Here is a 22837-nt window from a genome sequence, read left to right as displayed (position 1 = left end):
CGACCTTCCCAGGGTAATGCGATCGACTTACTCTTTCTCATGACTAAAAATGATATAGGCGGTTGTCCTCTCGGAGCACGTGTGCATATCGGCGCAGGCCGGAGGTCACCAAAAGAAAGACCTGGACTTGCTAGCCCTCAGAGTTAGATTCCTCCTCTTTGTTTCTCCCTCCACCTCATATAGGCTGCAATGCTAAAATACCGACAATTATGTTCGTCGCTTGTGCAATAGTTAGACAGCAGGGTCGTGAGGAAAGGCGCCTCTGCCTCGCTCTTTTCGAAAGCCCGGTTCGGCATTACCAACCGCTATGCCGATTACGGTAAGCCAGCGGTGATTTGGAGTCTGTAGCCAATCAGATCGTAGAAAGTCAGGCGCGGTTTGCGAACTGTCTATGGCATGGATTTAGATAGCCCGCAATTATTGTCATACATTACATCCACGCCTCGAGGGGGATAGACTGGCGAATGGCAAGGTTGCCGCTACCATTGGCTCGTCGAAAACTTGACCATTGCATTGGCAGGAATACACATTCAGTGTCGCTATTACAAGTCTGATCCGTTGATTTCCCGCCGTTTTCAGCACACAAAAAATAGGCCGGCGCCCATGGCCGAACAAGCCGAACAAGCCGAGCGGGCGGCGGCCGCGAAGAAGCGGCGCCGCCCGCCACTGTCCTGCGAGCAGTGCCGTCGGCGCAAGATCAAGTGCGACCGCGCCTTTCCGTGCAACCATTGCAGCAAGTCCAGCGACGGCGGCGGCGCCTGCACGTACGCCCCTGCGCACACCCCCAGGTCCAGAAGAAAGCCGCCGTCTGCCAAGGCGCCGACGTCGCCGCCCCGGAGCAGGGCCGTGTCGCTGCGACCAGCAGCAGGCGCAACGACAGCTCACTTGAGCATTCGGCCAACCGCGAGGGCCACCCAGATTCACACCCCCGACTCGGAGGAGTTTCATCGCGCGAGTGTGTGGCAGCCGCTACGGCCATCCTCGGCTAGCCGCTCGGGATCCAATGCCAGACCATCTGCAGCGTCCCACGGACGGGACGAGGGGACAGAAACGCGCCAAACGCAACGAGCTGCGGGCAGCACGACTTTTGACCCTGGCCTCGAGGCTCATCAGCCCGGGAACATGCCCCGGGAGCGCCATCACAGTGAATACACGCCTCCGCCAAAGGGCAGCATCTCCAAGGGTCGGTATTTTGGCCAGAGCCACTGGATGAATATTGCAGCATCGGTTCGCTCCCCTGTAATTTGCTTTCTGGTTCCGAACTGTCATGTTAATTATTCTCTAGTTCCCTGTTGAGCTGTCTATGCTCAAAAACCAAGAACACACCCAAGGCGAGCTTTTTCAGGTCCTGCATCAGTGTAAAATCATCTGCCAAAATATCAAGACCAGCCGACTCCAGCAGCCATTATCTTCGCTCAACATTGGCAAGAACATGTTGCCACGAGAACTCTGCGACGACCTTGTCAATGCCTACATTAGCACATATGAAGGGGTGCTACGCATTCTGCATATACCCACATTCAGGAAAGAGTATGCCGCCTACTGGGAGAATCCGTCGGGGGCCAACGAGGCCTTTGTCGTTCTCATGCAGCTTTGCATAGTGCTTGGTTCCTCTGTGCGAGACAGAACAGCGGCTTTGAAAGCGACGACAACGCGATGGATATACGAAGCGCACATTTGGCTCATCTTGCCGCCTGAAAAAGGGCGCATGACGCTCCCGGGTATACAAATCATGTGTCTGCTAACGCTGGCAAAAATGACGTGCGGCGTTTCGGCTGATTTAACCTGGGTCATGGCCGGCTCGCTGTTGCGGACAGCCATGTACATGGGCCTTCATCGCGATCCAAGCCACCTCAGCGAGATGACGACACACAAGGCCGAGATGCGGCGGCGTCTCTGGGCTACAGTTCTGGAGCTGAATCTGCAGTACTCCTTCGAGGCTGGTGGAATGCCCTTGATTTCTTGTGATGACTATGACACCCTGCCGCCTGCCGACCTCGACGACGATCGACTGGACGATAGTCTTGATGATGTCAGTAGGCGCCAAATCTGCAGCAGCGTCGCAACACAAATGTCGGTGCAGCTGGAGGTCTTCAAGTCGTTCCCCGTTCGCTTGGGGCTTCTCCAATACATTAACGATTTTCGTGCAAATATCGACTACGACAGGACGCTCCGACTCAACTCCGAGCTTACAAAAGCCTGTCGCTCCTTCACACAGACTATTAGCGCGCTTACTGGACACCATAATGGTGCCCTGGCATTGGTAGACTCGGGAACAACCGCACCCATCACTCGTTTCCACATTTCACTTGCCGAGGTGACTCTATACCGCTGCTTCCATGCATTACACTTTCCAGTCTTGTTTACTGCTTTTGACGACCCGCGATTCTACTTTTCCCGGAAAATGTGCCTTGACGGGGCTCTCAAGGTTGCCGATCTATGGGGGTTCTCACAGCAGTCTGGCGCGCACAACGATCGCAGTCGGCCGCGGTCCGCTTTCGAACGGCTCACCATCAACGGCACCGGTATGTTCAAGAACATCCCCGTCCAGGCCGCGTGCATCATTGCGCTGGAGCTCATCCACGACAAGAGCGGCCGCTCCACCAGCGGCCTCGGCTACCTGCCAGCAGCGGGCAACAACTCGGATCTGCGCGCCTGCCTGAACAATGCGCTGCGCTGGACCCTGGACAGGATGCGGGCGGGCGAGGTCACGGCCAAGGGCCACTGCTTCCTGTCGGCGTGCATCGCGCACACCGAGGCTCTGGATCAGAGCATGGACAAGACCGCCACCATGGCGTTGCTGGTCGAGCGCGCCACCGACGCCGCCAAGGTAGACCTGGCGCTGCTCAAGGACGTGGCGCGAGAGAGCGGCGTGCACGTCGCGGAGACGGCAACAACGGCAACGCGAGCAGATGTGTCTGCGATTGACAACGATGCGATTGAGGCACTGGCTGCGGGCTGGGATGGCGGTTGGGCGTGGGACGAGAGCGACGACTGGATGTGGAGTGGTGCTTGGTCACAGCGAAACGTGACGATGGCCATGGACAATGTCAATCAATTCTTCGAAACGCCGGTCGGCTACCCGCGGTAGTAGAATGCCGATGCGCATGCGCTGTATTATAGCTGTATTTTAATAATATGCGGTGGCGAGTGGCGTGACGTTGCGGACGTTTGCTGCCTCGCCGCTCGCTCAGGTTTACTTGCAGGTTACGGAGGAACAATGAGATGCCGATCTATCCGAAGCTACTGCTGCCAATTAAGAAGGAGAAAAAAAATCATGTCTTGCATGTAAACTGCTTCTGGATACTGTTTTACGTACAAGAAATAAGACAGCTACTGGTGAATAAGTTGTCAGCGCATGCAGGACATGTGGAGTGTCTCGAACCGATTTGCAGGTTGCTGGCTTCCTTTCAAGCGCATATATACGGGACTGTGCCCCTCTGTGAGGCCATTTACACAAAAGAATTGCTCGTTTTTTTTTTTTCCTTTCTTTCGGAAGCAACTCACCACTACCCCTCCGGCTCATCAAACCATGGCTCTCTACGGTCTGGTTGCTGCTGCCATGGCCTTTGCCACGTCGCAGGCGCATCTCATCCCGTCGCCTTCTGGCTGCACCACGACCTCCAACATTACGCAGACCATGTTTCCGACGCCGCCGTACTGGCCGACGTGCGACTTTGACGGGACGCTGCGCCGGTATCCCTCGTCCGTGACGGAGACGACGTCGGTCGACTGCGGTGGGTGCGACCACATTCGCGTGCAGACGGTGCCGCTCGTCTACTGTCCTAACATGCGCATCACGGCCACAACCAGCGAGACAACGCCGTCTACTGTGCACAAGACTGTCTGCCTGTCGACGCCTGCGCCATGAAATGAAGGCTTTTCGTTCTCAGGGGCCGGAGCAATTGCGCTTGCGCCGGCAATGGCGAGGAGGGCGCTGCAGCTGAGTGGGCGCCGTCGGCATGGGAATGGCACTGGGCCGGACGCTAGCAAAGGACTCTAAAAAATGTACACCTTGGTTAAATGGTAATAAAACTGCATCAAATGACAAGAGAAAAGGCCCCTCTTCGTAAACCGGCCTTGGCCTGGAATGGTGTTGGTGCATGTGTGTGCCAATGTTTGTGTATAGCACCATGCTTAGCGCATAGTAGCTTGATGAGTCTTCGAGACAGGTCTCGGAATTGCGGCCGATCGCGTACTTTGCTTGGCAAACTTTGGGCCTCTCGGGTTGGAAAAAAAAAGGGAGGGAGGGCCAGGCAATCTCGCTGAACGAGTTCCGGGCGAACGAAAGTGCCCGAAAATTTGCTTACCTGCAGCTTGCATGCATGCATGCATGCATGCGCCTTATAACACATCTGGACCCTTCAATATCGGACAGATGCTCACTCCCTCACGCCATCCTCTCCACCTGTCACTGACACCGACAGAGCCTCGTTGCCATCCATGCATGCACATGCAAGCAGGTGCATCGCGATAGCACCACGTAAGAACCAATATGCGATGAAAATTTTCTTCTTCGTGTTTGTTTTTCTTGCATATATTGGATTCTTTTTTTTTTTTTTTGGAAAATGTTTGCCTCGGCCTTTGTATGCCGCTTTAAGCCGGCCAGTCTAGGTAGATGTCTTCACGATCTGAGCAGCATAAATACCAACATCTCAGCAACTCTCAATACATGAAATTTCCAACCAGTATTCGCATCATCTCCTCAGCTCACATTTCTCTATTCCATCACTTTTTGTAGCCCTTTACCAAAGTCAGAACAACAGCCCCCCGTTGCCAACACTACCGAGTCTTGCACATTCCGTGGAAGGAAGCAGGGAGAACCGTTCGTGCCCACCGATTTCACAAAGTCCCCGGATTTTGATTCACACTTCTGAGACAAAAACTGACATTTGAATCTCAAGAACCGCTTAAAACCGACTATCCTCTTTCCTATTCTCATACACGTCTGCAACCCGCGCTTTTAGCTTTTGCGAATCCTCCAAAAGACTCTTACAAGAACAAGATGACCATGATTTCTCAAATCCTTGTCGCTCTCGCCGCCGTCGGCGCCGCCATGGCCAAGCCCGTCGCTCCCAATGCCGCTCCGGAGCCGACCCGCGCCGGCGACAGCTCGCCTTCCAGCTGCGTCCACACCGTCTTCCACGCGCCGCAGTACACCTGGGGACCGACGGAGACTGTTTGGACCTCGACGGCGACGGTCACCAAGGAGGTCGACTGCGGCGGCTGCGAGGAGCTCGAGACCACCACCCTCGTCTTTGGCCCCGGCCCCGTTGTCTTCTTCACCACCACCGTCACCGCCAGCACAGCGTCGACGACGACGGTTCAGGTCTGCGGCGCCGCGACCCCTGCCTTGTAGCGGGCTTGCGCGTTGGATTGGCCAATGTCCGCACTCAGCTTCGTTTTTTTTGCTCCCATTGTGATTACAACTACGGAGACGGCTTGCAGCGCCAAACACCAGCGTTCAGCTCCGTCTGCGCGGTTTCGACTGCGGCCGCTTGAATAGCCAAGAGGGGAGGGCACGGCGTTTAAACAAAAAATAAGGAGAGATTGAAAATGTCCACGGCTGAAGCAGCATGGTCAGAAAAGCAAAAAGAATGAGTAAAAATAGTATTAGTTGTACATTATGAACGCCCTGTTCTATACCGGCTAGGTAGAATGCAATTGTGCTCTTGAGACCCTATTTCTATGCCTATCACTGTCCCTACCATGCAATATAATCGCCCCCAGTCTGCTCTTTTGTGAATGCGCCAAACCCAATTAGTCAAACTCGTAATAAAACATCAAACAGCAGCGCTGTCCTCTTTCTCCCACTCGTCCGTTCCGGAACCAAACACCCAGCCCGGCGGTGGCATGGCGCTTTTGGCGAGCAAGTTGCGCGTCACCTCGACGCAGTAGAGCTGCGGCCCGCGCTCGTCGTCGGCGCGCCGGCCCGCCTCGACCCAGGTCTTCATGTGCGCGCGAATCTCCTTGTTCGAGGTGACGGTGACGATGTCATGGCGCCAGCCGTGCATGTAGGTGCTGAGCTTGGAGCTCTTGAGGAGGCCGCGGCGCACAATGTCGAGCGCCACGGGCGGCAGCGCTTGTTCGTCCTCGACCAGGCGCCGGACCCTTTCAACATCCCATTGCTCGTCAGCCGGGAGAATCTCGACAGGGAACTGAACGTCAACGGGTGGAAGCCGTTCGGAGAGGGCATTGAAGCGCGTGCGGAGAGCGCTGGCGGTCGCTCGACGCTCAGCGGTGTAGTAGGGCACGAGCAGGCGACCGCGCTCCCGCTCCGTCGCCGTGCCTACGGTGGTGAGCATCTCGTGAAAGTGCTCTGCGGCCTCGTGCGTGCAGACGAGTCGCCGCCCCTGAAGCAGCGGATAGAGGAGCGGAGCCATGACACCGTCGGGGTGCGCGTTTTCTTCGGCAATCTGCGCGCGGGTCGTGCGCGACTGCCACGGCTGCTGCGCCAGGCGCAGATGCGTGAGGTCCGAGATGAGGTCGACGAGGACGGTGTGCTCGAGGTTGAGCGTATCGGTAAGTACCTGCAAGCTGTCGCCGACGAGGTTCCGGATGGTGTCAGCCAGGCTCGGCGCGGGGCGCGTTAGAAAGGCGCACGTAGCGTCCTCGACGACGAGGTCGACACCTGGATCGATGCGAGGGAGCTGGTCCAGGAGCACGTCAATGTCACCATGGGTGCCGCGGGCCAGGTTGGGTAGTACCAGGCGGATGGTAGGAATGCGATACTCGTGGCGGTTGAGGCGTGCGGCGGCAACAGCTCGCCGAACCTGCTTGACAAAGGGCACGTCCTCCCACTCGTCGCGGTCGACCTCATCGCCGGGCGCGTACTCACCCCAGGACCAACCTGAGTCGGTCATTTGCCGGGCGAGGCGGTCGGCGCTGATCCAGCGCATGTCGATCCAGCCGGCGCCACGGTCGACGACGGCCACCTCGATCTTGGATTGCTCCTTGATGACGCGGTGCATGTGCAGCTTCTCATGGTTCGTCTGCAGGCCGCGCTCGAGGACGGCCGCGCGCCGGTCGTCACGTGCCGAGCCCTGAAACGTGCGCTTGAAGGCAATGAGGTTGGCGCATCGCCGCAGCGCCTGCCAACGGGTGGTGCTGTGGTAGACGCCTGTGGTTCGCGGCTCAAGTCGTTTCCAGATAGCGTCCAAGCCAGCCCTGGTGATTTCTTGCTTCGGGGCACCTATTCCATCATGCGACTCGGGCGGCTGCAGCTCCTGGAGAATGGCCTCGATGCCATCCACGTCGTGCTTGAGGTCTCGCACGAACGAGATGAGGCCAGTAGCATGGATCGCCTTGACTTTGGGAGTGAGGGCGGCGAGCAGCGCCTCGAGCTCCGGGACACAGGGAAGGCCGGCATCTAGATGCGTTTTGGCAAATGCGACGAGCTCCTCCCGACGGGATTCAATGCCCTCGTCGTTGCGGTCGTCCTGTCTGTTGTTGCAATCGTCCATCGCCATGGTTGACCCCTGTCACGTCGACCTTTTCCTCGGCCATACCCCGATTGTGCGCACAAATATAGGCGCACAAGCTGATTTCCTTGGTATTGTACTGTTAATAAAGTTTTGAGCGGTTTGTCTATTTTATGTTAATTGTCTTGGAGTTTTGAGAGAGCAGTTGATGGAAACGGCGACGCTGAGTCATCTTAGAAGTTCTCCGTACCAGCTCTAGGTAGGCACGATTCAACGGCCCATCCCCAAAACTCCGCGGCAGATATCGTCACGATCATCCTCAATCGTCGCATTTTCCATAGCCCTAAAAAAGGACAGAAATGGATCATGTGGCATAAATTGAGGTTAAAAGTACGCCAATGCCCCCACTGACCGAATTTTGACAACCTTCCTCTTCGCTTTCTGAATTCGCCGTCACGCCGCAAAACTGCCGACCATGTTTGCGCGCAGCCGGCCCCAGCTGGCGGCACGTGTACCTCTCCACGCGATCCGATCTCGACTCTTTGTCCAGACAGTCTGCTCAACATCATCTGCCGAAAAGCTGCCGTCGACGTCCATACGCGTCCTACGAACAAACGATGCGGTCCGACGATGGCGCAAGCCGCACACGCTGAGCCAGCACAGCGTCGGGCTAGTGCCCACCATGGGTGCCCTGCACGAGGGCCACCTTGCGCTCATTCGCGCCGCAGCCAGGGAGAACCACCATGTCGTGGTGAGCATCTACGTGAATCCGGCCCAATTCGGCATCAAGGAGGACCTGAGCTCCTACCCGGTGACCTGGGAGACGGACACGGCGGCGCTGGCCAAGCTCGACCGGGAGCTGGCCGACGACGGCGCCAACCTCGGCCGCATATCTGCCGTGTTCGCGCCCACCACCAGCGAGATCTACCCGTCGGGCTTTCCCGGCCAGGAGGTTGACAGCAAGGGCAGCTTCGTCACCATCACGCCCGTCAGCGAGGTCCTCGAGGGCGCGAGCCGGCCGACCTTTTTCCGCGGCGTGGCCACGGTCTGCATGAAGCTCTTCAACATTGTGCAGCCGGAGCGTGTCTACTTTGGCCAAAAGGACGTCCAGCAGACCGTCGTCATCAAGAGCATGACGCGCGACTTCATCCTGCCGACCGAGGTCGTCGTCTGCCCCACGGAGCGCGAGCGCGACGGCCTGGCGCTGAGCTCGCGCAACGTCTACCTCGGCACCCGGCGGCGCAGGGTCGGCATCGTGCTGAACCGCGCGCTGGTCGCCGCCGCCAACTCGTACGGCGGCGGCAACCTCGACCGCAAGTCGGTCCTGGGCACCGCGCACGAAGTGGTTGCGGCCGTGGTCCAGGCGCAGTCTAGACTGCCTCCGACCCAGCGTGTGCTGTTCGAGGTCGACTACATCTCTCTGGCGGAACCCGATACGCTGCAAGAAGTCGACGTGATTGATCCTGAACGTGGAGCGGTGTTGAGCGGCGCCATTAAGATGCTTCCGCTAGAAGAGGCACTCCCCGGAGAGGATGTTGGGCATGCCGGAGGGCCGGCTGTGAGATTAATAGACAATCTCATCCTGAAGCCTGCAAAAGCATAGATTTAGAGCACTGGGAAAATTGGATGAGTATTTCGACATTAGGCATCTAGACTGCCGTTGTATAAATGATAATCAAGTAATTATTCGAATGCCTCCCAGACTAACGACCAAACAGCAACATCAGTAATGTACACTGCATCCGCAATAAACCACCTAGTGCACCATTCACCCAGCAGCATAAGCTGCTGGCACAATCTGGCTTCTCACAGGTTTGGCTTGCCACGCATCTTCCTGCGGCGACGCGCCTCTCCAACGGTCTTGTTTAACGTTTCCTCTTCCTCCCGGCTCAGACGATTGGGGATCTTTTGCTTGCCGGCTTTGGCGCCCTCTGCAGCTTGCTCGAACAGCTGACGGCCGAGCTCGTCTGTGAGACGCAGCACACGACTGCTAACGGTGGCACCGTCTCTCCGGTTCTTACCCTCTCGGCGGCAGCTGGCAATCTTCTCTGTAAAGTCCCAGAGTTTCCCCTCTGCTAGCAAAGCACCGGTTTCGGGGTCTCGCGGCGGTCTCCAGGATGGATCGAGCTGCATGCGGGGCGGGATCTTGGAGTCCTTTGCTTTGACAACGTGAACCATCTGGTCCTCTTCGAACCGGGTGTACGAGTTCTTGAGCGTCTCCTTGTTTACGGCTTCGAAATATGAAAGATCACCTTGGTGATAGAGAGTTTTTCCGAGCTAATGGACAGTTAGTAGTAGTACCGGGAGACGGGCCCGTAGTATTTCCACTTACAAGCTGAGCACTATTCTGCGCTTTGGACTGTTCAACCCAGACTTCGGTGGTATCACCAGACGGGCTCAGTCCCATCAAAGACACGGCAGCTAACCAGCTGGCCTCAATAAAGGGCCAGATAAGGAAGCAGTAGAAATCATAGTTCTCGCGTCCTGCTCTTCGTTCATCGTCTGAAAGTCCGACCTGAACAACATTGCCTTTCTCATCCTTTACCAATTTCACGATGCGGTCAGCCTCGAGCCCCTTGAGCGTCTTCTCCAAGTTGGCATCGAGGCCTGCACTGCCAAAGATGAATTCTCCACGGAAAAGCGACGATAGGAAGAAGACTGTCGACTTTAGTTCTTCAAAGTCGATCACTTGCATCGACGGCCCTCCACCACGCTTTACACGCGTGTACATGGCTGCGCTGACAAGAGCTTCGTAAATGAACAAATGAATGGTCATGTTGCGATAGAAAGAAAGCTGGAAGCGATCGACAGCATAGTAGGTGGGCTCAGCAAGCCCGTCAACAACGCCTACGAGGTCTTTGCCAAGAACTTCCAGGCCGCGGTCGACAATCTCCGAGAGTGGTGCGTTCCCAAAGTGCGCGACACGACCGCCCTTGGCGCGAACTCGTGCCGTGAGCCACTCAACACGACGGATCAGTTCTTGCTTACCAACACCACGGCCGCGGAGGGTGAGTAAGACGGTGCCGATGAGTGCAGTAGGCATGACGACGGAGACGGCGTTGATGTCTCCAAGCACCTTGTAGCCGAGAGTTCGCAGGATCTTTTCACGAACTGCCCGTACGGCTGGGTTGCGATGGTCTGTGTCCAAGCCACGAGGAACATTAGGGATCCTTGTGAGCTGCTCATCAATGAACTTTCGTAGGCTCCAGGGTTCGTGGAATCTCACGTCAACACGGCCGAGCTTCAGAGACAGCACAGAAGAGCCTCCTGATAGAAAGTCGGCGAGGTTTTCTTTCTTCTTGGGAACACCCAGCAGCTCGGTGACGTAGCCCTCGGTCTCAATAACCTTGTCGTACTGTGTGCTAACGGGGCAAATAATCGTATCTTCGACGCGACCTGACAGGATTGAGTCGAGGACGAAACTCAAAATACCGAACTTGGGCGGCAGCAGCTTTCCAGTGCGCGATCGGCCTCCTTCTATGAAGCATTCGAAATTATAGCCCTGCTGAAGTAATGTGTCAATGTATGACTGAACCAAGGTCGAGTAAAGAGCGTCGTCACCAAAGGAGCGACGGATCCACATGGCGCCCGCATGCTGCAGAAAGTTTCCAACAACAGGGAAGTTGAGGTTATCACCAGCCACCACCACGGGCAGAGTCAAGCCAAGACGGTAGCAGATTAGCTGGAGACTGACATAATCGACGTGCGATCGGTGACTGGGCAGGAAAACAATGCTTTGCTTCTTCTTGGCGGCAAGATCAGCCACCTTGCGCAAACGCAGGACCTCCTCACTGGAGACATGGATGCCCTGGTGATAGGCTCTTGTCAGCAGCTGGGTTACCATGTAGTAGGCACCGCGGATGAATGTCTTGCTCTCCATTTTGCAAATCATGTCGTCCGTCAGCTTTTCAGCAACCTCTTGCAACGAGTTCTCAAGAGCCACGCGACGTTGTGCGCGCTTCGTCGCATAGTCTTTGTCCCCTTTGTTGAGCAATCCTTCATTTTCCTCGACGGCAACGCGGCTCTCTGCAAGCTGCGAGATGCGTTTCTGGAGGAGCGGCGCGGACATGACCATGGAAGTCATATTCTGGGTGAATCCGGGGTAGTAGACGGGTTGTCCGATGACATTGTCGTACGCACGCCATCCCTGGCCGGAAACATAAAGAGAGACCTCTCGAAGAAATCTAACAGTGTCAGCGCCGCTATACGGCAAGTAATTAGGCGGACCAGCGAAACTTACTGTAATGGCTCGGACCGGAACGAGGCAAATTGGTTCATCAATGCCTCTTCTTTCCCTTCAACTGCGCCCTTCTCCGGCTCGAGGTAGCCACCCGGTTGTAGAGTGATTTCATCGCCCAGAATTTGCAGATCGGGGGCCGAATTGTTGGTAGAATCGAGGGGTTCGTCACTGCCAGCCATGATGAAGCTGCGGATGCGTAAAGGGGAGACCAAGGAGGCGCGTCGCAGACGTAGACTGGAAGGATGATGAAGGGGCCGCGACGAAAGCAAACAAGCCTGCGAAACTCAATGCATGAGGTGGGATGGATAGCATGACAGCCTGGACTGGAGAAAGCTGGCGGGAGCTGGGGAAACGGTCCGGGGGCGGGGCAGGAGGCGATTCTGCCGAGGCCATGTGAGGCCGAACCGGCTACCTATAGGTAGTACCTACCTGCCTAGGCCTATAGGTAGGTAGGTACCTACTATCTAGTGCTAATTTAGTTTCTCATCCAAGTACCTACCAGCATGACCTGAGCTACCAATTCAAGGCTGTCTGGCCCAGCTTTTTTTTTTTTTTGCAGGCGCCGCCGACGTAGGTACCTAGCCAATAGCTTGGCCTGCATAATAACCGTCCCCTCCTCAACAATTCAACATATGCGCATTTGCTATCGACGGCTATCCTACTCGCCCGAGCCGCGGCTCTGAACTGATTTCCCATGGCTGTTTAATCATGACAGTACCACAACCTCTCACGCAGGAGCTGCTGGCCCGCGCCCACCCACCAGCCGCTGTCAACCGCATATTTGGCGAAAAAATTCAGCACCGCACACTACATCTGCGACGATCATCGCCGCCACCATCTGCCCTAAATGCGCGCAGTGCGCGACGCAAAGCGCGCCTCGAAAGAAAGGAAAGAGAAAAGAAAAAGCCAAAGCCTCTATCGTCCCGCCAACGACGCAACCTCGGCCTCCACGACGTGCCCGCCTCTGGACAGCCATACGAGATTTACGCAGGACTGAATCAGCTGTGGGTAGGCTACGCTCGCGAGCTCCTCGGCCGAGAAATGTACACTGGTGGCACAGGCGCTGCAGCGAAACTTGCCAGCGCAGAACTGCATGGTGCGACGGCAGAGGTGGTGCGCAGTCGCTGTGCGAGTCGGGTCGGCATCAAAGGTATCATTGTCCGCGATCGCAAATTTGTCATCGAGATCATTACGCAGAAGCGAGGGCTAAAGGTTGTGCCCAAGGACGGGACAACCTTCAAAATCGATGTGCCGGCGCCCCCTGAAGATGCTACGGCAGAGCAGGGCGCGCATGTTGCGCCGCAAAGCTTTGCGTTTGAAGTCCACGGCGACCAGCTGATGCTACGCTCCGCGGACCGCGCGAACCGAAAGTTCAAGCAGCACTTTTTGAAAAACCTGTAACTATTATTTAACGACCGAACGAGTGGAACGAATTGATACCCAAGGGCGAGGCCAGTTGGCACACTGAGGCATGGCTGGATTGTACCAGCACAGGAGTAGAACAAGATGCAGCACGCGCATAGGCTGATATAGAATGAACAACTCGGGAAATATAATTTCATTCTCCTGAACCAAAACATTGCAGCGAAGGCGGGAGGTTGGAGGGCATCGCCTCACGTTGGCAGACAACAACGACGGATACACGCGGCTTAGCTGATATGACCAAGCATACACCTCATACCTGTCGGTTCTAAACGCCGCGACAATTTCAAAAAGAAAAAAAACAATTGTCCAACCAATAGGTGTGCGTATGGTGGAAGCTCTGCGGCGTAGATGGAAAGCGATGCGTGACGTGTGGATGAAAAGTGGTCTACATGGGCATAGATGGCGCTCTAAACGCCATATTTGTAAATTGACGAATCACCTTTGGGTATTGATTGTCATCATTTGTTCTTTACCCTTGCTCTCACCGTTCAGGTCGAGCCTTACTTCGGCACGTCAACTCAATGGTAGTGAGTGGCCGCATCACCAATCCATTCGCCCTTGCGCACATTTGGCCTCGAGCGCCAAAGCGGCAAGCGTCATAGAAGGATGGTTTTAAGTTGAGGCCTATCTGCAAGACGCGTTGACAGCCAGCTGCCGCGCCGAATAGTAGCTGCAATGAGTTGCTCCAATTTAGGATTCAGCCCTCGTGCCTGGTCGTCGGTTAAAGCTCGGTCGTGAACCGGTTCAGGGATAGTGGACTCTGGGGGCTCGCCTACCGTCTGGGCTGGGGGGCCAATTCGACACCTCCAAATTTGCCTTTGCTAAAACCTGCTGGCTTTTCTTCCCAAGCGCCTGCTGCTCGACTTTACGTTTCCGCCATAACACGACCCCAACATCTGTAACGCCTTACATTGTCATTCTTGTACGCGCAATCTTGCAATCCACGTTGCCTTAGCAAGCGTCATATTTGTATTTTCTTTATACATCGTCTCTGACGTCGCCCTACCGGTGCCATACCGACCTTCACAAGCTACCAGCCTCCAGAGCAGACAGGACAAGCAGCGCCTCGAGCTTCCACCAGCTCCAACAAAAGTCACACCCAAAATGCCAACCAATCTACCTTCAAGTTTCGCCTCGGCTGCTGCCGGCCAGAATGCGAATCGCGACCCTAGGACCGGTCGACCCGATGGCCGCGTCGCTGTCGGCGGCGACTGGTGAGTTGATCCGTCATCCCTTGGCACGCGATTGCTTTGATTTTGCGCTGTGTGAAAGCGGCAGCGGTGCTATTGCCGAATTTTGACCAATTTGCGCCCGCATCGCGGCTTCTGCCTCTGCTGCGGCCGCTATCGTCACGGCCCATTCACGTCGCGAAAAGCTTTCCCAAACCGCGCCACTCTGCCAAACACAATACTCACTAATGATTTCATCAGGGCACGCCGAGATGGCCGATCCGCGAACGGAACCATGACCTTTCGCCGCGCGTCGACGACGCCCCTAGGCCAAACCATGCAGACCGCCCCTCCGACAGAACTGGCGCCTCAGCCCACATCAGCCGAGCCCGCTGCAGCCGTTGCCAACCTCGACGCTGAGCCGAGTCGCTACACTAGGGACGATCTTTTGGACGTGTTCCGCGCTCAGAAGATGGGCGACGATCCCTCTCGCCTGTTCATCTCCGGCTGGGACCCCAGCAATATTAATGGAAGCAGTGGCAGGGGCTGGGGCAAGAGCAACGAAACTCACATCCCGCAAGAGCCTGGTGCATGCTGGGACCGGAGTGGCGAGACGGCTCCGATGGCTCTGCAAGACTATTCTCAAGATGAGAAGGAGGTGAATAGCTGCCTTGTTAATACTTCTCTTGCTCATCATCAGCGCACTAACGAATGAAAGGCTTTCTCGACCGACATCAATTCTCCGCTCAAGCCTCCGACTCAAAATAAGGAGGCTCACCAACCGAACGGCAGTGGTCGAAAATCGTCCATCTCTCAAGGAACAGGTAACGCATACGGCGTCACATCACCATCCTCGGCGACTAGGCCGTCAGCTCGCCGGCGCGAAACCGTCGATTCGAATCCCTTCAGCAGCTCTGGCCTGGGCTCACCGACGGGGCCCAGTCGGTTTTCTAGAGATGACCAGACGTATTGGTTCAATCGGAAGGCTGGCGATCCTAAGGAGTCTGATGCCGACGAGCAGGCTGTGGACCAGGCGCGTGACCAAGTCAACCCCATTTTGCCTGGTCTCATGCGAGCCAATACTGCAGGGGCCGTGGGGATGAGCTCCATTTGGCCTCCTTCCAATCCGCCTACACCCGGTGCGGGAGGTTTTGGAAACTTTTCTATCGGGTCTACGGCTGTTGGAGACAAGCGTGTTGGTGGTGCGGCTGGCGGAAGTAGGCTCGCTCACCTCATGCCAAAAGACAGCTCCGAAAATATGAGCGCTAAAGGCTCCGACGCCAATGCGCCTACTGGACAGCAGCAGTCTTGGAGAACGCGGCCCCGAACTGACACGGATCCTTTTGGAGAGGAAGAGTTATCAGGTAGCGCGATGCTAGGAGGATCGCAGGATACCAATCCAGATGGCAACCGCGCCAGCGCTCTAGGCACTCCCGTCAAAGGTTCCGCTGGTGACTTCGGCATGACAGGCTTGAATCTCGATGGTGGTGACGACCCCAACAGCCCATCTGAGACAAACCCGTACCGCAGTCCGGCAAACCGCGACGAGGGAGAATCTGGTAATGAAAACAAGCAGTACGGCAGCGCTCCCCAAGAGCATGGCGTAGGCTTTGGTGCTATGCCCAGAAGCTTCGCTCCCGGTGCTTTTGATGGCAGCGACCGCAGCCAGACTTCGAGCGTCGGTGCAAAGGGCTATCCACTCGGTCACTTGTCTGGATGGCCTGCTCCTGGACCTTCAACTGGAACCCCCGATCGCGATCGCCCCAACTTCGGAAGCGCTTTTGGAAACTCTCTCTTTGGAAATATGGGAGAGCTACAATCTCCAGGCCTCGGCAACCTGGGCAACGTTTTTGGTCCATCGGGCTCTGGTGGTCTCGGTGCTGGCAGCATTGGGCGTGGTAGCAAGCTAGGCTCTCTATTCCCTGCGGCTATGCAGGCGCAGATGCAGGGCAATGATCACGAGTCTGGTAGCGAGGGTCCTGATCTACGCCAGGGAAACCCCCTTGGCGCGATCGGCCGTGGCAACTTCCCAGGACCTCCAAGAGATACCGAAAGCCCTATGCGATCCAGCCGTGGTGTTTTTGAGGATCTTTTCCCATCCAACGAGGCGAACAGGGGACTTGTTCATATGGCTGGCTCTGACGGCAGCCAGGGGCCCTCTGGCCAGTCCTTTACTCCCGTTCCCGGCGGCATGCCATTCGGCGGGCCTGCTCCAAGCGAACTTTCAGCAGCCCAGGCTCGTCAGATGGTGATGCCGGATCGCATGAGATGGGTGTACTTGGATCCCCAGGGCCAGGTTCAAGGGCCCTTTACTGGCCTGGAAATGAATGACTGGTACAAGGCCAACTTCTTTACCCCAGACCTGCGAGTCAAGAAGGTCGAAGATCCCGAATTTGAACCCCTTGGTCAGCTCATCCGTCGCATAGGCAACTCGCGTGAGCCATTCCTAGTTCCACAAATCGGTATTCCTCACGGGCCGGCCGTACCAGCCGGTGGTTTTAACGGCAACGCCGGCGTTGTTCCGCCTCTCAGTGGTGTTTTCCCAAGCTTTGGCAGAACGCTCACAGCTGAGGAGCAGAATAACTTGGAGCGCCGGAAGCAGGAAGAGCAATACATTATGGCTCAGCAAAGAGACTACGTTATGCGCCAGCAGGCGATGACCAAGTTTCCCATTCACAACCCGGGCCTGCAACACCACTCTAGTGCCCAGAGTCTCCAGAGTCAGCCAAGCTTTGGAAACATTAGCAACCCAGCTCAGCAGCCACCTGCCATGGGAGGTTTAGGTCATTTTATGGACCCTGGAAGCGGGCCTTTGCTTCATGCCAGAGCTGGAAATGAACATTTTCGCCAAGAAGATATGGTAAACCTGAGTGGTCACGAGCGCCAGATGCTGGTTGCTGCCATGGGCGGTAATGAGGCTTCTGCTATAGGGCAGCAAATCGGCGACGAGGAAGGCTTGCGCGCCGGTCTCCCACAGACCGGCCAGCTTGCTGAAGACTCTGAAGGATTCCGAGACCGTCTCCAGGAGTTTGAGGGTCTTCGTGCCCAACACGAGGCTGAGCAGGCCGCAAAGGCTGAAGATGAGGAACGTGCTGTTGCAGAGGCCAGGGCCCTCGAGCCTTCTGCTGCCACCAGCCGACAGTCCGGCAAAGCTGGAAAGAGGAAGAAGCTGTCAGAGGAGGAGTCCTTGTCTCTTACTGAACAAGTTCAAATCACTCAAGCTGCAGCGGCGGGGTTTGCCCAGCCTGCGGAGCCTGTGCAGCCTGGTATGCCCATGCCTTTCCCTCCCCCATCCTCAACAACACCTCTACCTGCTCCCACTGCCCAGCGTGTACGGTCCAACCTGCCCGAGCAGTACAGCAGATCTCAGACGGCCACCCCTGAAGCTGTTCAGCCTCCACCGCTAGCACCATGGGCCAAGGAGCCTGGTCACGAAGGACAGCGCGGTCCAAGCCTGAAGGAGATTCAAGAAGCCGAGGCACGCAAGGCTGCCAAGGCCGAGGAACTTGCCGCCGCTCAGAGGAAGGCCGTAATGGAGCAAGAGGGTGCTCTCCTGCGCGAGCGGGAGAGAGCTGCGGCTGCGGCTGCCACAGCTGCGGCCCTGCCGGCATCCAGCACCTGGGGTCTTGGCTCGCCAGCATCCAGTACAAGCCCGTGGGCTCAGCCTGGCCCGCAAAAGGGAGCCAACATTCCCGCCTCCGCCTCGTCTTCATCGTTGAGTAAAAAGACCCTGGCAGAGATTCAGCGCGAGGAGGAGGTAAGAAAGCAAAAGGCCATGCAAACAGCTATTCAGACCGGCACTCCCACCAGCGTTACGAAGAGCTACGCGAATCTAGCGAGCAAGACAAATCCCCCTGCTATCCCCGGCGCGCCATCTCCAGCTGCTCCCCCCGGCGTTGGTTGGGCAACAGTCGGAGCTGGTGGTAAGGTCAAGGCTCCAACTGGGCCTGTTGCACCAGTCAGATCTGTCAGTAACGCAGGCATTAAGCCCGCACCCGTCGTGGCTCGGCCGAGCCCGAAGCCGAGCCCTGCTATCACTCAGCGCGTCGGATCTGCTAGCAACGGAGGAAACACTGCTATGGATGAGTTTAACGCCTGGACGCACCGAGAACTTTCTCGCGGCATTACTACTGATGGTGAGTGGTTGTCAACTATTAGCGTTCCAAGACGATTACTAACACCCGTGACAGTCGCTAGCTTCCAGTCGACTTTGGAGGCCCTTCCACTTGACACTGGCCTGATTGCCGACGCCGTCTATGCCAGTTCCACTACTATGGATGGCAGACACTTTGCAGAGGAGTACGTTCGCCGCAAGAAGCTTGCCGAGAAGGGCATTTTTGAAAAGCAGGCCTCCGACAACAGAAGCTCCTCGGGCGGTTGGAGCGAAGTCGCCAAGAAGGGCAGCGGCAGCAGCAACAGCAGCAGTCAGCCCCCTCGCGAGCCGGAAGGCAACGCCTCTGCCATGCAGGGGGCAGGCTTCAAGGTGGTCCCCAGCAGAAAGAAGGGCAAAAAATAGACCGACTTGACCTTTCATATGTTGAAGGAACGTCGAGCATGAATCAAAGCAGGACTGGTTTTCTCGTGGGGACATGTTTTTATTTCTGGGAAGTGCTGGGGCCCGGCCTACTGATGCCGAATATGATGTAGTATGAAGCATGACATGAGGGATGCGGGTTGACGAAGCGATGTTGTGGAAAAACGGTGAATTGAACTGTTATATTTTACGTTGATGAGCAGAAAAGGAACTGTTGCTGCGTCTTGTCGGCCATATGCCAACTGTACAACGAGCTGTATACTTTTTTTCAAAAAGCGTTGTACTTAGATACTCCTGATGTCAGAAGCAAGATTCGGTTTCTGTCCAAGAAAAAAAACATGGTCTTATGAATCAACTATAAAAATGTATTGCTTTTATCTATGTCCTTGTGTCCCCCTTTTCATTTTGTAAAGACTCTTGAGAACCAAGCATGGCCTCTTTCTTTTTCCTTCAACTCTTCACCTTGAGTCCCTCCATGAGGGCCTCGAGCAGAGTCCATCCCTCGGTGCCCTCCCAGCTGGTCTTGCCCCTGCCCATGACGCTGCGCACGGCGCTCCGCGCCTTGCCCCTCCACCGGGCGCCAATCTCCTCGACGCCCTCGCCCCAGTTCTCGAGCACGGAGACGAGCTCGTCGGTGCGGGAGACGACGTCCAGCCACGCCGCCTCGTCCTCGGTCCAGTCGGGCGCCGCCGCCGCGCTGCCGTCGCCCGGCAGGAGGCCGCCGCCCGAGGCGCCGACGGTGGCACGCCAGGCCTTCTCCGAGGCGTCAATGGCGCCGGCGTAGTCGCGTCGCCAGCCGCGCAGCTTGCCGACCAGGGACCAGAGCTCCGCGCGGCGGGTGATGAGCGGCACAATGTCCTCTTCGATGACGCGCGCGACGAGACGCTCGGGGGTGCCCCGCGGCGGGTCGTAGACGCCCGTGCCGGCGTCGTCCTTTGTCTTGCTCAGGACCGCTTCCTGCAGCAGCGCGCCAATGACGGGTGCGTTGACGGCCTCCTCGGTCTGGCGGATGCGCAGGATCTGGCGCGTGGCGGCAATGATGTCGGTAATGGCGGGGGGCCGCATGCGGCAGGCCAGCGTCACGACGTTCTCCCAGATTCGCCAGTTGTCGTGGGCAGCGGTAGCACCCATCTTGTACGCGTGGAGTGCCTGCGCGAGCAGCTGCTCCGGATCCCTGGACATCTCGGCGTCCTGCGCAGTCTTGGTGGCCTCGGCAACAGTCTCGTCTTCGTCTTCTTCAGGCTTGACTGGGGCGGCTTCTGCTGCCGCTTCTGTCGAAGTCACAGCTTGCTTTTTGTCCTTATTCTGAGCGCTGAGCACCTCGCTGTAGAGACTCCAGAGCGCGGTACCCAGGTTGCTCCAGGTTTTGGCGTCCTCGCCGCCGAGATCGCCGGTGGCGCTGCCAATAGCCCGGTTGAAGGCCTCGGCGGCGTCCTCGAAGCGTCCGAGACGTAGACTGATGTCACCGAGACGACTCCACATGTCGGGATCCAGTCGGTTAACAGTTGTCGCCTTCTTATACGCCTCGTGAGCGCGTTCGAGATCTTTCTCCCGCAGATAGTGTTCGGCGAGGGAGCGCTGTGCGCGAGCATACCGGTGGCCAGACACCTCCCAGGCATGCTCGTAGAATGAGGCATTGCTTTCCAAGTCGCCGAGAATACACCACAGACGTGGTGCGTTGGATGGCGCCGGTGAACGTTCCGGGCCCATAAAATCGTCAGCTTTGAGAGACGTGACATCCTCTACGGCAACCTCGTCGTCGGGATCCGAGTTGGATGCGGCGTCGGCACCTGTCTTGTGAAAAAGCTGCCAGCGCATGATTCCCTTTGCTTTTGCCTCTCCACCGCTTCCGCGACCGTCTTCGTCGTCGAAAGCATCAGCACTCGCGAGACAAACAGCAACTTCAGGCCAAAGTCGCAGGCGCTTGAAGATCTCTAACGCCGAGACAATGGAACCGGCACCGGCCCAAGCATAGGCCAGCTCGGCCTCCAGATGCCAGCGTGGCGGAGTCGAAAGAGCATGAATGTATCGCAGGCGTACATCGGCCGGTGCAGATTCCGATGCTTTGGCCGCTGGGAAGAACGATGTCGGCGCGCCTGTAGCAGGCGCAGCTTCATCGCCAGTATGGCGCCCTGGTGCAGAAACTTGTATGGAAGGGACATCAGTCACGGGGCCTTTCTCTTCTTCCTTGGTAGTTTCCGCTGTTTCTTCGGTGGAAAAGGTGGTGTCAGTGAGAACCTGGTCCGCTACAGCCTGCATTTGGAGGACACCTCGCTCCAGGGTGCGGCTTCGGTGCACTTCGATGCGCGAGCGCACAAGAAGAGCCTGTGTATAGGTTTGCCAATTCGTAGACTTGTCAGCAATCACGCGAGTTGCGAATGGTAGAATCTCTTCGGCGGTGAGAGTGTCTGCAGGCGAGAAAGTGTCCTTAATGGTCGCCTCAGTGAGAAGGGTAATCTGGTCGAGAGGACTGAGTTGCGGCTGCTCATCGGGCATAAGATTTGCCAGTTTTTCAGGCAATTCTGTAGACTTTGCTTCGCCACCATTTTGTTCTTTCGTAAATTGAATCTCTTCGAGAAGCGTGTCGTCATTTAGCTGTAGCGCTTGTGGCTTGGTGTCGTCCTCCTCGTCGTCCCCCGCGGGTGTGACAGTTTCTGTTTCCTGGCTGAGGGCGAGCACGACCAACTGGCTGATGCTCTTTTCCTGGAACTTTGTTCTCTTACCAAGAGCGCCTGACAACGCGTACAAGAAGTTGTTCATCCTGGTCGCCTCCTCGACGAGTTCCTTTGCCTTGTCTGACCGGCCAAGCAAGATGTTGTTGTTGGCCGCCTCGAGGAGAAACTGCACCTTGTCATGAATGCTCCAGTTCCCTCCATCTGCCCAGACATCGTCACTCAAGATACGACTGCGGACAGCGTCCATGGAATCCGTGATTTGAGTTGCGAGTGAAGGAAGCTCGATCCAATTGGAGCTCTTGGTGAAAGTAGAGCCGCCAAGGCTGGGCTGAGCAATGAGCTTGTAGTGCCATACATGGACACGTAGCCTTGTCCAAGAGATGCTGTGTTTTTGAGCATCAGGTCCTGGCAGCTGCACGACATCATCGGCAGGTGTCGAAAGAGTCTTGGTAAAGATGTGTCTGGCGAGGCAAAACAGCTCTAGCGAGGGAATGTGCGAGTATGGGGAGACTCCGTCGATTTCCAGCAGCCTAACACAGTCTCTTCTCATTCTCGTCATCGGAGTAACTGCGGAAGGAAAAGAAGTAGTGGCTTGTGAGGTTGACTCCCAAGCCATGAGAAACTGAGATTCGATATCTGCCATTGGTTGTCGCGAGGGCACAGGGCCGGTGACGTTGATCTGGAGGAAAATATTCAGGGCTGCGATACCAACCTCTACTGCATCGCGAGTGTATTCAGCCGTTTGCGCCAGGTTTGGCGCAATATGAGCGTGGGATGCATGCTCGAAAAGCTCTTGGATGAGAGCCTGAGCCGCGGGATTGGCGGCGAGTTGCGTCGCGGCGTCATGCAGCGTCGAGGCCATGGTCGCGTTTGTGCTGTGTTTTCTTGATATATTGCCGCTTCTGTATCTTTGTTGACGATATCCTCCCGTGACTCGGCTTAGACGACTATGTCAGTGCCCAATATGCAGACAATCAAAATCTTCAAGGTCAGCTGCCACAGAGGATTCACCAGGGCAAACCAAGACGTCGGTTCTAGGTTGCGACTTGGACAATGGCTCCTAGAGAGCTCGTAGGTTTCTTCTTTGGAATATCCCAAAAACTAAAGAATCTGATTGAATAAAGGCGTTGTCCCGCGCAAGTCACTGCAATGAGAACGTTCGAGGTGAAGTTTGGTGGGATGCGACCAGGCATGGTGGGGCTTTTTTTCCACATTCTTCTGCCATGGAGGGGTTCTTACTGCAGCACAATTTGCATTTGCTGCAAGGATATGCATCTATCTATGGCCAGTCAATCGAGACAGAAAAGTCAAGCACATAAAATTGAATGTGAGAATTTACAAAACTCGCCCCCCAAGTCACTACTATTCATCGG

General features: G+C 56.4%; 9 protein-coding genes across 10 annotated transcripts; 6 read left to right on the top strand and 3 right to left on the bottom strand.

Moving 5' to 3' along the window:
- Positions 1 to 603: 603 nt before the first annotated feature.
- Positions 604 to 3091, top strand: LMH87_008037 (uncharacterized protein; the record flags this gene model as incomplete). The annotated part of the gene is made up of 2 exons (XM_056198434.1): positions 604 to 1227; positions 1286 to 3091. 2 exons carry the CDS (start codon positions 604 to 606, stop codon positions 3089 to 3091), a joined length of 2430 nt encoding a protein of 809 aa, XP_056057121.1.
- A 267-nt stretch (positions 3092 to 3358) lies between these two features.
- On the top strand, positions 3359 to 3871 carry LMH87_008036 (uncharacterized protein; the record flags this gene model as incomplete). Its single annotated transcript, XM_056198322.1, has 2 exons — positions 3359 to 3442; positions 3500 to 3871. The coding sequence occupies 2 exons, from the start codon at positions 3359 to 3361 to the stop codon at positions 3869 to 3871; spliced, it is 456 nt and encodes a 151-aa protein (XP_056057120.1).
- Positions 3872 to 5005: 1134 nt separating this feature from the next.
- Positions 5006 to 5359, top strand: LMH87_008035 (uncharacterized protein; the record flags this gene model as incomplete). Its single annotated transcript, XM_056198202.1, has 1 exon — positions 5006 to 5359. The coding sequence occupies one exon, from the start codon at positions 5006 to 5008 to the stop codon at positions 5357 to 5359; it is 354 nt and encodes a 117-aa protein (XP_056057119.1).
- Positions 5360 to 5783: 424 nt separating this feature from the next.
- Positions 5784 to 7469, bottom strand: LMH87_008034 (uncharacterized protein; the record flags this gene model as incomplete). The annotated part of the gene is made up of 1 exon (XM_056198087.1): positions 5784 to 7469. One exon carries the CDS (start codon positions 7467 to 7469, stop codon positions 5784 to 5786), a length of 1686 nt encoding a protein of 561 aa, XP_056057118.1.
- Positions 7470 to 7896: 427 nt separating this feature from the next.
- LMH87_008033 (uncharacterized protein) lies at positions 7897 to 9024 on the top strand (the record flags this gene model as incomplete). Its single annotated transcript, XM_056197971.1, has 1 exon — positions 7897 to 9024. One exon carries the CDS (start codon positions 7897 to 7899, stop codon positions 9022 to 9024), a length of 1128 nt encoding a protein of 375 aa, XP_056057117.1.
- A 203-nt stretch (positions 9025 to 9227) lies between these two features.
- On the bottom strand, positions 9228 to 11840 carry LMH87_008032 (uncharacterized protein; the record flags this gene model as incomplete). Its single annotated transcript, XM_056197854.1, has 3 exons — positions 9228 to 9698; positions 9754 to 11605; positions 11662 to 11840. The coding sequence occupies 3 exons, from the start codon at positions 11838 to 11840 to the stop codon at positions 9228 to 9230; spliced, it is 2502 nt and encodes an 833-aa protein (XP_056057116.1).
- A 914-nt stretch (positions 11841 to 12754) lies between these two features.
- Positions 12755 to 13062, top strand: LMH87_008031 (uncharacterized protein; the record flags this gene model as incomplete). Its single annotated transcript, XM_056197738.1, has 2 exons — positions 12755 to 12811; positions 12886 to 13062. The coding sequence occupies 2 exons, from the start codon at positions 12755 to 12757 to the stop codon at positions 13060 to 13062; spliced, it is 234 nt and encodes a 77-aa protein (XP_056057115.1).
- Positions 13063 to 14190: 1128 nt separating this feature from the next.
- Positions 14191 to 18771, top strand: LMH87_008030 (uncharacterized protein; the record flags this gene model as incomplete). The annotated part of the gene is made up of 4 exons (XM_056197626.1): positions 14191 to 14300; positions 14517 to 14913; positions 14974 to 18391; positions 18446 to 18771. 4 exons carry the CDS (start codon positions 14191 to 14193, stop codon positions 18769 to 18771), a joined length of 4251 nt encoding a protein of 1416 aa, XP_056057114.1.
- Positions 18772 to 19239: 468 nt separating this feature from the next.
- Positions 19240 to 22326, bottom strand: LMH87_008029 (uncharacterized protein; the record flags this gene model as incomplete). 2 transcript variants are annotated; one of them, XM_056197512.1, is made up of 2 exons in its annotated part: positions 21153 to 21216; positions 21320 to 22326. In XM_056197512.1, 2 exons carry the CDS (start codon positions 22324 to 22326, stop codon positions 21153 to 21155), a joined length of 1071 nt encoding a protein of 356 aa, XP_056057112.1. The 2 variants fall into 2 exon arrangements, with proteins under 2 accessions (XP_056057113.1, XP_056057112.1); XM_056197513.1 differs by having other exon boundaries at positions 19240 to 22326.
- Between the last annotated feature and the right edge of the window lie 511 nt (positions 22327 to 22837).

The sequence above is a fragment of the Akanthomyces muscarius genome, assembly GCF_028009165.1.
Source record: "Akanthomyces muscarius strain Ve6 chromosome Unknown contig_16, whole genome shotgun sequence".
Lineage (NCBI taxonomy): Eukaryota > Fungi > Ascomycota > Sordariomycetes > Hypocreales > Cordycipitaceae > Akanthomyces > Akanthomyces muscarius.
This window is presented reverse-complemented; position numbering and strand designations above follow the sequence as displayed.